The sequence below is a fragment of the Vipera ursinii genome (genome assembly GCF_947247035.1).
Source record: "Vipera ursinii genome assembly, chromosome: 1".
In the NCBI taxonomy this organism is placed as follows: Eukaryota; Metazoa; Chordata; class Lepidosauria; order Squamata; family Viperidae; genus Vipera; species Vipera ursinii.
Window position 1 is genome coordinate 280,657,567 of NC_139512.1, and position 17,243 is coordinate 280,674,809.

At 39.5% G+C, this 17,243-nt stretch overlaps 1 protein-coding gene across 1 annotated transcript in view; it reads right to left on the reverse strand.

Annotated features, from left to right (window-relative positions):
• Positions 1-12,426, reverse strand: part of PDE10A (phosphodiesterase 10A) — a gene marked incomplete at its 3' end in the record, with an annotated part of 143,835 nt that extends 131,409 nt beyond the window's left edge. The window contains exon 1 of the mRNA XM_083366377.1: positions 12,348-12,426. Within this exon, the coding sequence (XP_083222503.1) occupies positions 12,348-12,411 (64 nt within the window). The 5' untranslated portion in view covers positions 12,412-12,426. The remainder of the gene's footprint in view (positions 1-12,347) is intronic.
• Positions 12,427-17,243: the final 4,817 nt, after the last annotated feature.

Below are 17,243 nucleotides of genomic sequence, written 5' to 3' on the forward strand. Positions count from 1 at the left end.
TAATACACATAACAGAAGGGCCCTTTAGGGTTATAACCAAGCCTAGCAAAGAAAGAGAGAGAACATACTAATTGGCCCTATTACCTTTAGTCTGAGCTTGTCGATCAGAAGGTCGGCAGTTTGGCGGGTCGAATCCTGAGTGCCGCATAACAGAGTGAGCACCTGTTACTCGTCCCAGCTTCTGCCAACCTAGCAGTTCGAAAACATGTAAAAAAATGCAAGTAGAAAAATAGGGACCACTACGGTGGGAAGGTAACAGAGTTCCATAAGCCTCTGGCGTCTAGTCATGCCGGCCACATGACCACGGAGACGTCCTCAGACAAGCGCTGGCTCTTCGGCTATGAAACGGAGATGAGCACCGGCCCCTAGAGTTGGAAATGACTAGCACACATGTGCAGGGGAACCTTTACCTTTACCCAGTGCTTTTTTTGTAAAAGAAAAAGGTGCTGGAACTCACACATGTCATACAACCCGCCTTGCCTACCCTACAAGGTTCCATCCAAAAAAGGTGCCGGAACTCCGTCCTGAGCGTTCTATGACAAAAAAGCCCTGCCTTTACCTCTAGTCTATCTTTGCCCTTCTCTTAACTCAAGTTCTGTGAAGAAACGTTTTCTGCATGTGTAATTTTTTTCTGCTTTTCATGATTGTGACTTCAGTGCTGTAGTGCAGACATATTACAAGAGATTCTCCATTGCAGAATTCCAAGAACATTGGTGACAAAGCGGGGGAGAAAGTGACTAATTTTCCCATACCATAATTGTGCATACTATATAGTTAGAATACCAATGCCACAAATCGTTCTTTGCAAGGAAATTTCAGCTTATGCAACTCCTCAAGAAACAACATACAAAATAGTTCCCAAGTTATGACCAGTTGCTTAGTGACCTTTCAAAGTTATGATGGACTTCCCTGGGGGGTACATTTGACCCAGTTCTGAATTTACGATAACTGCCTGAACAGTCACCCGACCACATGTTGGGTGCTCAGCAACTGGCCAACATTTATAGCTGTTTGCAACACTCTGCAGTCACATGACTGTGTTTTATTATGGTTTTGCTGAAAACTGGCATTTATTTGGTTCCTGGCAAAACCAGCCCATTGCAAACTATTGGTTTTAACAACTGCCGTGGTCACTTTACAGCTACAGCATTCACTTAACAACATTGCAAAAATAGGTCATAAAATCAGGTAGCTCACATGGGTGACTGATTTTACAACCATCACAATTTATGACCATGATGAGCAGACTTTGTTACGGTCATAAGTCAAGAACTACATGTAATTTCACATTCTTCTTTACTACCTATAGATCTACATGCTAGGTCATAAGAAAAATCTGTTAATTCTGAAGTGCAGTTTTTCAGATATTAGAAGAAACAAGGAGAAATCATTAGAAGGAACAGGCAAAAACCAAGGATTTCACATTATTGTAGTAGTGGCCAAAATTGTGGAAACCTTTTGGGAAAAGTGTATAGTAGAAATGCCACTTTTGGTTGTTTCCACCAATTTTTCTTCTAATTTCTTTATAAATGTAGCCTTGTTCACTTAATAATACTATTTTACATCGCTTTCTGGACAACCAGTCTTTGCACCATTACTTTAAATTTATTACGTTTTACAAGCTCACTAAATGAAAGAACATAAAAAAACCAACCAACTTGATAGCGATCACATAAAACACTGACAAATGTCCTCCTCTCAGCTTCAATACATGGCATCAATAACTGAATCCTACTGTGATCTGATTGGCTCATTGCCAAAACAAGATGACACCTGATTGGCTCTCTAAACACTCACGCTCATTGACTACAATCAGATGAAGGAAAGCTACCTGATATCAACCTAAGCAAGTTGTGCTTCCTTTTTCTGGTTATTTGGCTATAACTTTTCATAGAATACAGTACAGATAATTGCACAAACTTTGTTGCATTACATTCTTGATTAAATTATCTTTCCATTGATATATAATTTTATGGTACTACTCCAAAAAAAGTGGTGTTATAAGCCATCAAACCTGAGAAATATACTTTTCCCAAAAGGTTTCCACACTTTTGGCCACTACTGTAGGTATAAACCTATTATCTCATAAAATTAATGCTATATTATAGAGATTTCAGACATACTTACATATATTCCACATGGAATTTTTCTCTAATGTTATATTACAAAACTACTTCAGAAATTCATCAATATTTGACAAGGAACTTTCTGTGTGATGTAATTAAGATGATTATAAAATTCTCTCTATGTGAATTTTGGAATTCATCGCTACTGAATTAGATAATTCTGTTCCAAGATCTATGTGAAGAATCTGGCTAGCTCTCTAAAATCCTTATTAGGAACAATTATTAGCTTTTTAATGCTTAATTTTGGAAAAAAAACCTCTCGTCTGATACACTTATAATAGTATTGACTAATTATACTGAAGGGCATACCTACAAAAAACATTTCTAAAACCAGACTGAGAAAGTTCTCTAAAAGACAAGTTATAGAAAAAACATGCAACTCTTATGATTATTTTGGTTTTGCAAAACCTGAAAGTATTTCATTTATTCAAAATAGCTGTGAAATCCTTCTAATTATACCATATCTTATTTAATATAAACACATTATAGTCATTGATAATAAACAAATATTTTTTATAAGGAAGGTAATTTGCCAATGTTCAAATTGCAAGAACAAAAGTTTTTTTGACATTGGTCAGTTGTTTTGCCTCAGGCCAAGGCACAACAATAAAAGAATGGTTCAGCAAGTTTTAAAAACAGAAAAACGCATTTCACATGGAAAATCACATGGAAAGTAATAATTAAATAATTTTTAACAACCAACAGCTATCCAAAGCTGCCTTGGGCTACTTTAACTATTCCTTACTCAATCCATTTTCAGCTATTGACACCTTTACGCAGTATAAAAAGTCAGCTATGCAACTATGAGCCATAGTTTAACAAGTGGATAAGAGATAATAACAACATTTTGTTTAAATGTTAGTAAATGCTGCATAAAGGAAAAGGAAAATCTATGTATAACCACTAAGTGCAAAGCTCTGTAGTGTGTTGTTGAAGGAAAAGTCTTCATCATGGTTCAGTCCAAGCCAGGAATAAATAACATGGTGACTGCTTTAGAAAGAAGGTTGCAATTTACTGAAGAGGAGAGCCAGACAGAAAGATGGCTCTGGAAGAAAAAGAGAATGAGCACATGTAGGGAGTGGGTTTTTATACCCTCTGGGGCTCTTGAGATTGTTTCCTGTTCCTGATTGAGGCTTTGTATTTCCTGTGTCAGGTATTTTGACCTGTGTCCCTTTGGCATCTGTGGATTAATCCTATTATGTCATGTCTTAGAGTTTGGGTGGGGTATGTAGATTTTAGGTCTTTGTCTTCTTAATCTTCTAGCTGGGGGCCTCCAACTTTCTGTTCTGTACCAGCCTGCTACCGGCCCTGCAGAAAAGGCAGGGACAACCCCTTTACAAACGGCAAGAGGCTGGAATTACGCCTGCCAAATTTATAGCTACAAAAACAAACAAGACACGAACCAAGAAACAGGAGCTTTAAGAAACACGAACTATCCAAGCGGTTGCCTTCAGCAAACCAGCCCTCCCCACACATTCCCCTTATATAGAGTTCAGGGCGTGGCTTCTCTCTGCCTCCTTCCGAGAAGCCCCATTGCCTTCCTCTGTTTACTCCTAATTGACTGCCTCCTGCGTCGGGCGTCCTTGAACAGGGCCAGCTGTGGGTCATCTTCATCCATGCTGTCAGGCTCACACAGCTGGGTCTCCGTGGTGACCAAGTGGGAGGGGCCTGGCTGAGGGCTCTCATCAGCAAGATCTTCAACCCCCTCCGCTGAGTCGTCCGACCCAACTGCCGAACCCACAGGCTGACCCTGAATCACAACACTTTCCTGCATTATTTACATTTCTACAGAGCTGTTTTCTGCTTGGGGGAGGGAGACTTAGGGCTATTAAGAAAACTGGGCATACTTTTCTGCCTCTTTAAGATCCTTTGAGGAAATATATTTTTCTGCCCTTTTAATTTTTCCTTCTGGAGGGGGCTGACTTCCCACACTGTAAAGAAGTTGTGTGATGTTAGTGTGACCGATACATTTCATATGATACAGCCTTCTCTTGAAAGTACATATGAGATGCAAATGCTAACAATACTCTGTGTCTGCATCACTTGCATAAACACCAAACCATCTTCAACAGGACAAAGCTGTTCATTTCCTTTAATGACAGATAAACTGCAAGTGAACTCCACTGGATTCTTAAGAAGTTTTTTTTATTCTCTCATTATTGAAATGAGGATGTATTTTATCTAACAAAATACTAATTCAAATTGAATCAAACAGGAGAAGAAATAGCATCCTTCAGTCATGCTTGCAACAACCTTCAAAAACAACTTATTTGCACACTGAGTCTTTTTATGAAACTGCTGGAACCATTAAGGCAGGGGTCTTCAAACTTGGCCCTTTTATGACTTGTGGACCTCAACTCCCAGAATTCCTCAGCCAGGCACACATTCTCTTTTTATAATATTCAGTGAGACTTGAATGGAATGGAACACCATTCCAAAGTATTTATATGTGCACACCTACTGTACTTGATAGTATTCCCATTGATTTGCAGTGTATGAAAATTGTGTGCAATTACAAAACTTAGTTTTTAATAATTTATTACTAGTTTTTCTTGTAGGCAAAAGAGTTCAAAGTCTTCAATGCCCTTCTCATTCCCTCCTGATAGATGGACACAATTATGACATTGTCTGCATATAAAAGAGCTGGAACCATTGCATCTCCTATGGACCAGGGTGGAGATTGGTGAGTGGAATAGAGATAGCATGGATTATCGAGTTACTACATGTTAAATAGCAGGGAACTAGAATACATCCCCAACTGACCCCTTTCTAAGTAGTGCTAACTCCAGAAAGATGTCCCTAAGGGAAATACAATTCTTAAACTGGGGACAGAACAGAGAGTCTGAATGAGAAGAAGCAACTTTTTATTTGTTGAGGATCCCCGTTATTTTTCCCATGGCCCACTCAATATCTACATCTGAGGGAAGCAATCTAGAGACTTGGAATGGAGTGCCAACAATATGTATCTAGCTTCTGCCATCTTTGTCGAAGTAAGTAGCTGATTAACTTGACCTATGCCCATAGTGGATAATGGCTGAATGAATTGAACAGATTGAACTAAAATCAAGAATAGATTGAGATGCTGTTGATTAGTAAGAATCCAATCTCTGGGATCAGAATTTAATTTATTCTGGTTGATTTTGTGCTCCCCTGAACAGATAACCACAGTCAATGAGTGTTCATCTCTTGACAGCTAACCCCAATCAAGGAACTTTTATCTCTCAAATGGCTGTGATCACAAGGAACTTATTTGTACAACTATTTCTAATGCATTAACAGTAACCATTCATAGATCAATCAGATCTAGAAATAAATACCCATGCTATGTGGACACTGTCATTTTGAGGAGTGGCTCTTACAAAAATATGGGATCTTTAATTGTGCTTTGTACATACTTCTTCCTCAGTATGGGCCACCAGGATTTGTTCTCCTTAATAGTAGAGCCAAGCATATCATTCCAGTACAGTGATTTGTGGTGTTTAATGATATCTGCTAATATGCACACATACATACACACACACACACACACAAACAGTCATGCCATGCAATAACAAGCAGAAATGCATTCTTCTCACTTTCTAGAATAGTACTTTCCTAATTTTCAAATTGCTCAAAAATTGAATAATATTTCCTTATATTTCACTGGATTCCCTCTGCACTTGTTAATTACATCAAAGAATTCTGTTATAGTTTATCCCCTCCTCCTAATATCATTGTCCTTTACCAATAAACTCAAGTGAATGCCCAAACCAAGAGATTTCATGATTATTTAGTATTTTCTATATTTGCATATGAAAAACACACAAAAAAATCTGTGTTTTAGGATCAAAGGTGGCTGTGCTGAAATAGCTATTGTCTCCTCTGATTCAAAAATTAATCTCTGTACATGTTAGAGGAAGTCACAAGGTTTACTTAAGCCAAATAAGCTTCCATTCTCATATTTCAGTAGTAAGTAAGAAGTGATCAAATGTTGTATCTAAAATTAAAAGTATACTTCATTTGAAGGCTCAAATTGGAACTCAGGAAATAGGCTGTTCTGCTCTCAATGTTCAAGCAAATGTCTACTTCTAAAGTAAGATTGAGAAAAGTAGTGCTCTTACACATAGTGTTCAAAACATGAGTAACTTTTTTTCAGCAGAATAGTAAGAAATGTTCAACCTCAGTACAGTTTTAGGGAGGGATGAAATATGCCAGAATTCATAAAAATCCATAAGTGTGTTCAGATTATACACCTTTGAAATTTCATTTTTAGGAGAAGCCATTTCTTTATTTATGTGAGATAAAATTCAACAAAAAGCAATAATATTCTCATATGTGATCCCCAATCTGGCTGAATTTTAAATGAATGCATTAAAAGCAGGTTTTGCAAAGAGAATATTTCTTCAGAATTCCACAGAAGAGATTAGTTCCTGCCAAGCTAACTCAGATTAATGCTGATCCTGACACAATCAGCAATTAGTCAATAGACACATTATGAAGCAAATATACTTCTAAACCAGGGGTAAGCAACCTTGGCTCTTTTATGACTCGTGGACTTCAACTCCCAGAATTCCTGAGCTGGCTGGCTCAGGAATTTTGGGAGTTGAAGTCTATGAGTCATAAAAGAGCCGAGGTTGCCTACCTCTGTTCTAAACTAAAGCAGCAAATACACAGACATACTTAACACACAATTTTGCCATCAGATACATAAATGTCGCCAAAGACAAGCCAATTATAACCTGATTACAAGTCTTTTCCATTTCAATCATACCTGTAAGTCACTGGATCCAAAACACCCACTTCTTCTACTGCCACAATGGCATTTTACGTGACCTATGAACGTTGCCACGTTCATATCATCATCTTGTATACCATGTCAGAGTTCCAACTCAGAACTTCATGGACATCAAATTATAGAATAATTAAAACTTTTTCTGAATTATCATGCTACACTATGGAACTCAGGCTTTAGCCTAATCTAGTGCATAGAAGACAGCTCACAATTTTTTTTTAAAAAAGAATTATATGATAAATGTGTTATCTGGATTAAAAGCAACATTACAAGCACAGAAAACCTCTGTTTGGCTAAAGGCCATACCTTAACTGTCAAATGAGCACTTCCTGTCACATCCACATAGTTTCTGAATTTATACCAGGACAATGATAAGAATCTTGATTTTTACACGGGTATTTGAACATCAGACTATTCAAATATTAGTATTGTAATATCACTCTATGAAGAATAGATTGGAATAAATTATTTGCATTTTATCAACCAGCAGAGGGAGTACAATATACTAAATTGCACTTATATTTTTTAAAAATTAAAATACATTTCAAACAGTGTTGTGAAATAATTTGCTAATGCATTACAAAATATAGAAATGCATGGGTAGAACTGTAAAGAAAGAAGCTTATCCTGGAAAAACATATAGACAGCTCTTTTATTTTTAATGGCCATATTATTAATAATCATTAAATATTAACATTAATTGTCAATATGATTTATACCTGACCTTTCCTCCAAGATTCTAGGTTACCTATGCCCTTTTTCCAAGTGTATAAAGTACAAACTAACAAGTAAATTAACTGTTTCAGCATTTTCATAGAACTGTTAAAATATTTATGCATAAAATAATAACAGTTCTAATCAGTTGCCATCAACAAATCTGAAACACCTAATTAAAATAGTAAAAAAAATTCTGTATACATGAAAATAGAATCTGATATCTTACTGATAATAAAATAGGAGCCACACACAGCCAACACATGGGGGAAAGTGGCACCCAATTCTGTTAATGCACAATTAATATATTTGCTCTTTAGGTCTTTGTAAGTTATTGATTAGATGCATGCATACCTTTCATAAAAGAACCAGGAGCAATGTTTTACTTGATGAATTTTTTCATCCCGCTTCTTCCTGATACATTTGCCTACATCCTATAAGAGTGTGAGGTCTATGTATTGCAAGATATTTGTAAATACCAAACACATATACCTTTCTCTACTGAACTGGATTTAAATCCACATGTTTTCTTGTTTGTGCTTGGTAGAGAACATAATCTATCATTTGCTCCTGAATAGCTTTTAATCTTGCCAAGACACCTGGAAGTCGGTGGCATCTATGAAATAACACAGTTTGCATAGAAAGACAGTTACATGACAGCATCCTGAGATACTAAAATTACATGAAACAAGTGTCAGGATTAATATTTGCTATTACCCTAGATTAAAAATAATGACTAAAACAAGTGAATCTCTTTTTTCATATTACTAAAATCAACATTACTTAATGTAATGAAATCACATGGTAAAGGGTAAATCACCTTCCTATAGTCCAACCAAAAAATATTTGAAAATATTCAGTATTTTAAAATGTTCTTTGAATTATAGATTCAACATCTTTATAATTAATCAAACTTGATAATAATCCAGTTATGAAATTTAAAAAGTTAATGCTCCCTCACTAATTTGTAGATTATGTAAAATCAGATCTTATGATTCTAGAATCTATGAGTCAAACAGAAGGTAGAAAAATAGTCACATCATTTATGGTTCAGGAAAAAACCACTTCTATGGAATTGTGGATGGTGATATAAGTAGAACTATGTGGTAGTCATACAATAAAAATGTAATAAATTATGTTTTAAACATATTTGCATCTCTCTGCAAATCATCCATTTTCCTGGTGCTATTTTCCAAAAACCAATATCTGACTAAATAATTCACAATGCAGTTCTTACTTGTGTCTGAATAAATATCTCCTGTTATTGCATGTCCCAGGTCAAAAAACTATCATCAGAGAAGGAGATTTCATATTTATTACTGAACAAACAATGGCTAGCTACTTGAAAACCTGACCTCTAGATCTGTACCCTCTAAAAGCAAAGTTCAAGATCCAAATATTTACACATCCACAAGTTTAAACACAATAAAAAAGAAGCTATAACATTTCACATTTCCAAGATATTCAAATGACAGAAAGTCCAGACCAAAAATATACTACACATGTTGTACTTTGACAATAAAGTTGAAATTGAAATTGATAGTACTAGATGTGAGCATAAAATTTCACTCTGTAGTACAACACTACTTGTGAACACAGATTGCTCCTTCTTGCCTAAGTCTCAGTGTGTGAACAGTATCAGTCTCTTACTTTTCTCTGCATCCTAGAATCTTTAACCATACTGGATCTCTCTAATTTAAACTTTATAATTAAACTTTATAATTTTCTCTTAGAATCCAACTCTCCTGGATACTCTCCTTCTTTGGAAGCTTCTGTTTCAACCTACTTTGGCTTCTAATTCTGCTTTCCAGTTTTATGGTCAGTCAGTCAGTTAGATGTTTAGACTGGATCTGGCATTTTTATCTACCTATTAAGTCCTCCCCAAGGATCTGGAATAAGATTATTATGTTTGATCACACCATCAGACAAATGCTTAGACTGGATTTAACACTTTTATCCACTTTTCGTGTCTTCCCAAGACTCTAGGATAGGCAAAAATATTGATTAATGATGCTAATTATGATTTAACACAGCCACATTTTATTGTTGTTGTTGTTGTTGTTGTTATAATGTACATGCTGCACAACTACCAGTGACTCTGGGATAATTTGGCTTGACTCAACTGGGATTCAACCTAGCTTAATACTGATCAGGGGTCTTCATAGTCAGTATTCTTTAAGTAAGGCATGTCCCTCCACCTCTGCTTACTGGGGAAGAAAATATGTCACCTTTGGAAAATATAAAGAAATCCAGTTTATCAGTTCAATAATCAAAATGTTTCCTTGGCATCCCTTCCAAGTAAAGAATCTCCAGTGGTATTTCTGACTTACCTAAGCCTGTCATAATCAAATCCCGCAATCTTTCATTATTTACTATCTAGGGGGAAAAATATAAGAGGACGGAGAACCTACTACATTACTTATACAAAAAGTTGATCTTCATGGGAGAGTTATCAGGAGGAAGTATTTTATCTAAAGTTTTTTATGAAAGTCATTTAATCAAGTATACAAAACAACAGCTTGAGGATTCTGCAACATTTTAGAACAAAGTGCTTTGGACTGATGAAATAAAAATCAAACTGACTGCTACCATTCAAGATGTGCATGGAGAAAAAGAATGAAGCATTTGATGAAAAGAGCAACTGGTCAACTGTAAATGGCTATATTATGTTTTGGGGTTGTGTGCCAGTGACACAGGAAATATTGGATACAGGAAAGGAAGAATGTATTTACTAAACATGAACATGCTGTAGAAACTAATAACCCAACAGTCAGTGAAAGAAATTGAAGATGGAAAAAAAAGGGCTGGACATTTCAGCAAGACCACAATTTAAAACATCCCTAGAAATCAAACAAGAATTACAAGAAAGAAGTATAAAGATTTTAGAAATGCCTTTACTGTCTTCAGGCTTATTACTGAAAATCTGTCAGGTTGTTTCAAACACCAATGCATAAAAGAAGAGCCAAAATATTTTTGAGCTAGAAGATTTCTGCAAGGAAGAATGGGGAAAAAATAAATAATTATTAGCTGCTTAGTGGAAACATTTGAAAGCTGTTATTACTTCTGTCCAAAGGGAATATTACATGATAGAAGGATGTCCAAAGTTTTGTACCTAATTGTTTACTTAAGTTTCTTTAATTTTCATTTGTAAACAACTGCAAATAAATATGAAGTTTGTATTCAAATATACAGAAAGATGTTTGTTATGTTGAACTTTATACCGTATCGGTTTCAGTTTACATAAGAATACTTGAAATGCACAATTTGAGCAGAGATGTGTATGCTCCCCATTATATTTTACTGTAGCTTTATGACAAGTGTACATGTTATTTCTTCTGAACCTATTCCTTGTACAAAATATTTGCTACATATTTCATATGCACACATACATATATGAGAATTTAGAAAAAAATAATCCTCCACTTCATGAAGTCTATTTCTCCTAAAATTGGTTAATGGACATTTGTATAACTGGAATACACACTGACTTTAACAGAAACATTTTAAAAAGAGACAGTTTACAAGTAATTTGTTAGTAGTCTATAAAATGAAGGCGATCTATAGAAATGGTCAATCATTATAACATTAGTAACATGCTGTGTGTAATTACTCCATAGGACAAAGATAGTTCAATACTTATTTATTCCAGATTCATATAAGGTGCCAAGAACTTTTTAATTTTGTTCTAACAAGCTCACCAATTAACCCAGAAGGCACAAACTGAACGGTTGGGGAAAAAAAATATTTAAGTAATTAGAATCATGTGGCTGAATTTTTCTATGTAGTATATGCACATTTTTATCAAAAGCCTTAATTATTCAGTCTGTTTCTGAGTTAAGGGGTCCCTTTTCTATTTCTTTGGCAACGCTGAATGGTTATAGTTTGAGTCATTCCATTGCTAGCAAGTTAGTAAGCAATAAAATTGTTTCTTTTTCATTAACAAGCAAAGACTGTGGACTTAAAATCTCGGTACATTATATCTGGGGTTTCTTTCTTTGAATAGTTGGGGTCAAGGGTCATCTATTCTATGCCATTCAATATGTACATTACACCTGGAAACAAATGCGAAAAGAGCCGGCCAAAAACAGATCAATACAATTTCCAGTTTCAGAAAGAAAACAGCTTTCTTTCTTTTTAATCCCTCCCCGGCACGAAAAGTAGTTTTCTCTGCTTTCTCTACTCTATAGGGAAATATTTGTCGCTCAGGACCCCACATTTCTCTCCTCTGTATTTTTCATCAGGAAAAGTTCTGAAATCTAGCGTGTTACGTTCCGGGGAAACAGTTGAGGAGAGCAGCACAGCGTTTCTCGCCAAGGAAATAAGCTCTGAAGCAAACGCTTTCTAGGTTTAATGCAGCCAGGAGCCAATTCTTACCCAGCCTTACACGGAAAGTCTGCACCGAAAGTAACGCCTTTCCAGAAGGAACTTCGGCACAGTACTCGTAGTTTAGCTCCAATTGTCCTGCCACTGAAGTCTTCTTTCTCCCCCTACCGTCCAGAAGAGCAAGTGTTTGTTCCTCGTTGCTCTTTCCTCTTCCATCAGGAGAGATAGGTGGGACTCACCCACCCACCCACACCCACACCCACTTTCAAGCGGAGGGTTTGTCTGAGGACTTTCCAACCCAACCCGGCGCCGCTGCCGTTGCCCTCCTCTCTTGGGGTCAAGGGAAGAAAAGAAAAACCCTCCGGTCCCCAGCCACCCTTCTTCGCCCTTCCCCCATCAGCCCCAACACCTACTTGCGCTCAAGAAACACTCGGTAAAGCGCCTAAAGCAGCTGCCCGACGAAGATCCATCTTCCATGGCTAGCCTTAGCAGAGGGGAGCAGCGACGGAAGGGAAAGGGAAGATGCCTTTGTTGCTGCTGCCGCCGCCGCCTAAACACCCTGTCCCTGCCTGCCGGGCGGTCGCCACCGGCGGCCACTCTTCCTCCGGCTTGATTGTAGGACCCACAGAGAACCGGAGTGGGGAGGGGGTGGCAGGAGGAACCGATCCCCGCTGCCCGGCGACGCCGACCGGTGGCGCCTTTAGAGCTGGAAGGCAGCAGGGTGGAGGAAGGGGCGTCAAGTCCGCTTGCCGCCGCCGCCGCCGCCGCCGCCGCCGATGTAGGCAAATCCAGGGAAGTGCTATCGCTCCACCATCTCTCGCGGCCGCCCGGCTCGCTCGCTGGCTGGCTGGCTTTTCTCCCCTCCTTCCCGCCCGCGGGGACTCGAGAGGTTTGAGATAGAAGATGAGGAGGGGAAGAAGAGGCGGCGGCACGAAGTCAAAGGAAGATGGAGAAGGGGAGGGGAGGGGAGGGAAAGGAGGAGATTGGAGGAGCCGCTTTGTTGCGTTGGAGACGATGCTGCAGGAAACTCTCCCTTTTCGCGTTGCCGCCGCCGCCGCCGCCGCCGCCGCCGCTACGAGAGCGCGGGAGGAGCTGTCAGCAGCCCAGGCGCTTCCAGTAGGAGCTCCGCTGCCGCCGCCGCCGCCGCCGCCACTCCGCCTCCAGCCAGGGGAGTGAAACCGGCTGGAGCTGAAGCCGGGCTTTTCCCCTCCCGCTGCAGTCGGGGGGGGGTGGTAAGGGGCGGGCTAAGAGCTCCTTCTTGGGGTTGGCCCTCGAGCCTCTCTCCCGCCCTTTCCGCGGAAGTTTGAGGTAGGACGTTTAGGAGGGCGCCGGGGAGGCAACGAAACAGAAGCTGGGTGGTCATTCGGGCGCTGACGCTGCCAACCCCCCCACCCCACCCCCCACCTCGCCAGCCCTCCGCCCGTTTTGGAGCATGTGAAGTGCAGGCAGTTGCCACCCACCCACCCCGCCGTCTTCTGAATCTCTTCAGCCTACCCTCTTTTAATTGCTGTACTTCCCTTCTTGACGGGAAGAAGGCAGCAGGGCTTTTTTTCCCCCTCAGTTCTCCCCACAGTTTGAAAAAAATAAACATAAAATAAAACAGCCCGCGCGCGCTCAGCCACCACCCCGTCCTTCTGTTTCTTCTCAGGAATATAAATGTTCTTCCATCTGTAAAACGAATTGGGGGGAAAGGGGGGAGGAAGAGAGGGAGAGAGAGAGAATGAATCCCCGCAGTGCTGCCAATTTGCAGCCGCGGCCGCCGAAAACACCCAATGGCGGAGCTTCGCGCCTCAAAGCCACCCCCCCCCACCCCGCCACCCGCCCCCCCCCCCACACACATATACAGCTTTCTCTCTTCGCCTCACCTCACCGCGCTTAGCACTTCTCTAACGCTAAAAACTACCGTATAGCAACCGGTCGGCTTGCCAGCTTTGAAAAGCCCGGAGCGGTGGGAAATAAAAAATAATAAAATGGTCACTCGTTCAGGAGGACGAAATCCTCGAAGCCTGGCAGGCATCTCGGATTCTGCCCAAAAGATTTTCCTTTTTTTTTTTTTTGCCCCCACTTGACTGCAGTGCGTAATTTCTGGCCTCGGGTCTACTGTGAGGGAAACCCCCCCCCCTCCCTAAATTCAGTCAGAAAGTTTTGGGACCATTCACAAAAGCGAGAGAAAAGCAACAACCGCCACGCCTCCTCCCAACCATTTGCCCGGCGAGTCTATAGCGCTGGGCTATATATACTTTCTAGAAGAGTTTAAGTCCTTTTTTTTCCCCATTGGCAACCTGAAAGCACTTCACTTTCCCATTCCAAGCCAAACACCTGCAGGTAACCTAAAAAAATTCCGCCACTGATGCTTATGCTCCACACTCTCAGCTACTGCCTTCCACTAAGGGTTTGGTTCCCAATAAAGGTACAGGCGCAGGTCCTCCCCTTAAGGATCTTTTTTGTCCGAAAGCCACAGCAATTCTTCACTGCCACAACAGGAAAAAGAACAAAAAAGCATCGGCTGGACCGAAGCCCGCATCAGCCGCTCCCTCCCTCCTCGTCGTACTTCCACCTTTCCCTGCTCGCCGACCTTAAGGCGCTCGGGGCAAGTTTGGACGGGACCAGGAGGAGCTGCGAAGCCCACTAGTCCTTCCTCCCTCTGGAGCAGCCCCACCGCCTGCCTCTCAGGGAGCGAGCGCCGTCCCGGGATAGGAGGCCGCCGAAGTTCCATCGAGCAGTTCCGGCCTACTCTTTTGGGACGTGGGGCGGCCCGCTACCCAACCGGGAGAAGGGCATTTCAGCGCGCGCGCGCACACACACACACACACACACACCCCACGAGAAGGAAAAGAAGCGGGCGCGGCGCGCTTTCCTTCTCGGGCGTGGCGCTGAGGCGAGGCTGGCCTTGGCCAGGGAAAAGGTAGATGCGCGCGCCACCCAAACCTGACCAGCCCTTGCCATTTGCCTCCCGGTTCTTCTCGGAGGCGGTCGCCGGCTTCGGAGCCCGCCAGCCTTTAATCGAGTTGCGTTATTTCCGAATTGACTCTAATCGGGGAACCGGCCAAGGGGCCAGCTCCAGCAAGGTGACGCGCGTCCGCGAAAGAAGACAGCCGGCTCGGAATCGCTGGAGGGCAAAAGATACGCGGTCCGGGACTTGGGTCCCAATGAAAGCTACCCAGAGTTTACTCTGGAAACTGTTAACCTGAGGAAAAACTTGTTTCTCTTCTCTTCTCTTTCTTCCCCAGCATATATTTGCATACCGAATACGAAGAATGGTGGCTTGGAATTCACTTGCTTAAACTTCAGCTCTAATAAGTTGCAACTGATTAAATGTTTAACACAGGAAAGTTAGTGTGTTTTATGCGTAATTAAACTGAATCGGATCTGTTTTTATCTATTGTAAGAGTTGAAGGACTGACTTGTAACGCTTTCTCTTTTCTGCCACACAGGGGGGGAAAAAAGGGTTTCCTTAGGTTATCCAACCTGCTTAACAGAGACTGAAGAAATATCCTCCCAAATGATTCAAGTAAGCAGAAATTTTCTCTGTAAATAATATGTCCTGAAAACTGCCATAAGGTAAAATAAAACACACAGACACACACACAAAGGTTTTTCATTGCTTGCTTGTTTACTCTAGTCATTATACATTATTCTGAAGATCAACCCTGTAAAGGCTTTGGAGAAAACAAAACTTCAGATTCATACTTGTTGAATTTTACAGTAAAATCCCAATCCTTTTCTTTATTTTTTATTTTTTATTTTATTTTAATCCCATTTATATCCCGCCCTTCTCCGAAGACTCAGGGCGGCTTACAATTTAAAGCACAAAACAATGTGCTTAACAATTGATTTGTGCTTTATAGTTGATGTTTATTCAATACTAGTTATAAGGCATTAATACTGCAATCAAGTCTTCATAAATGTTGGCAATTAATAACAATTAGCCTGTCTATTTGTATATCAATTACTGGCATTAATAAGATACTAATGTATTCCCATACTACTATTGTTTCACAATTATAAAATAGCTATTGCATGTTAATTGATAATGTGTAAGTCATCTTCAGTTTGAGCAAATTCTCTTATCTTATAGCTTATCTCTTCAAACACAAACTTCCTGAAATCTGTTTGCTTTCTTTTCCTATACTTACTTTTAAAGAGGTGGATTGCTTGAATGTAGGATGTGCAGTAGCATAATTGTTATGATAAGTGACAATAATCAGCATAATTTTGGAATACCAGAGACTCATCTCAGGAAAACAATCAATTAACTGTAAAATGATACAATTTTACATCTAAATTCTAATTATAATTGTTTATTCTCAAAGAAATATGTATAGAACTCTATTGCGTGTTTGTTGACTACCTGTTATCAATAATTATTATAAATATATTTGCTCTTATTTTTGTGAAAAAATAACATGTTTCTCTTATATGGTTTTGTCAATTTTGAATTTTTGGATATATATATATATACAGTATATATAAGTACATACACACACACACACACACACACACACCTAAAGGTACCCAATTATTAAGCAGAATAAAGATGTTTAACACTGAACTTGATTAGGGAGAACATGGTTTTCTGCAAGAACAGATTACCTACACACACACAAACAAACACACACACACACACACACACAAAGAGAGAGAGAGAGATGTGTGTGTGTTTGAATATTTCCAGCCCAATTTTGCTTTATTATGAATAATGTTACCTTGTATTTCTCAAACTTTACTTTCAGAAAAACATTTCAAAAATATCTGATAAAATTAAACATTCACTGAATATGTCTTGCAAAGTTTGTTTTTCCTTACATTTCAGTCAATTTTTTTTACAGATATCCCTAATGCTAACTTTTGAGCATAATTCTGGGCTACTCTATGGAAATTTTTAATGTTATCCAAACATTACATAGAGATTCTGCTGTTTTCCACATTGATCATTGCTGGTTCAAATATAGACATTATGGCTAATGGGATCAATGAGCAAAGCTCTCCAAAACAAAAACTGTAATATGATTCATGCCTATAAATGTTTTACTCTGTTTCCTTTTCCTAGATAAACCATTTCTACACTGTGAATTTTACTATCTTACAGTACATCCAATGATTATTACTATGATAATATAATACCTGTCTTGATTAGCACAGCGACGTTGGTATGGCATTATAAATCCATGGGTTAGAAATTATCTAGGCCCATGGTTAACTGGTGTGTTCCATAATTAATGCCAGTTAGCAACATCCCCTTAAAAGTTGAATGATAATATAATGATTTGTATACACTTAATTGCGTACGATACACACACACACATATA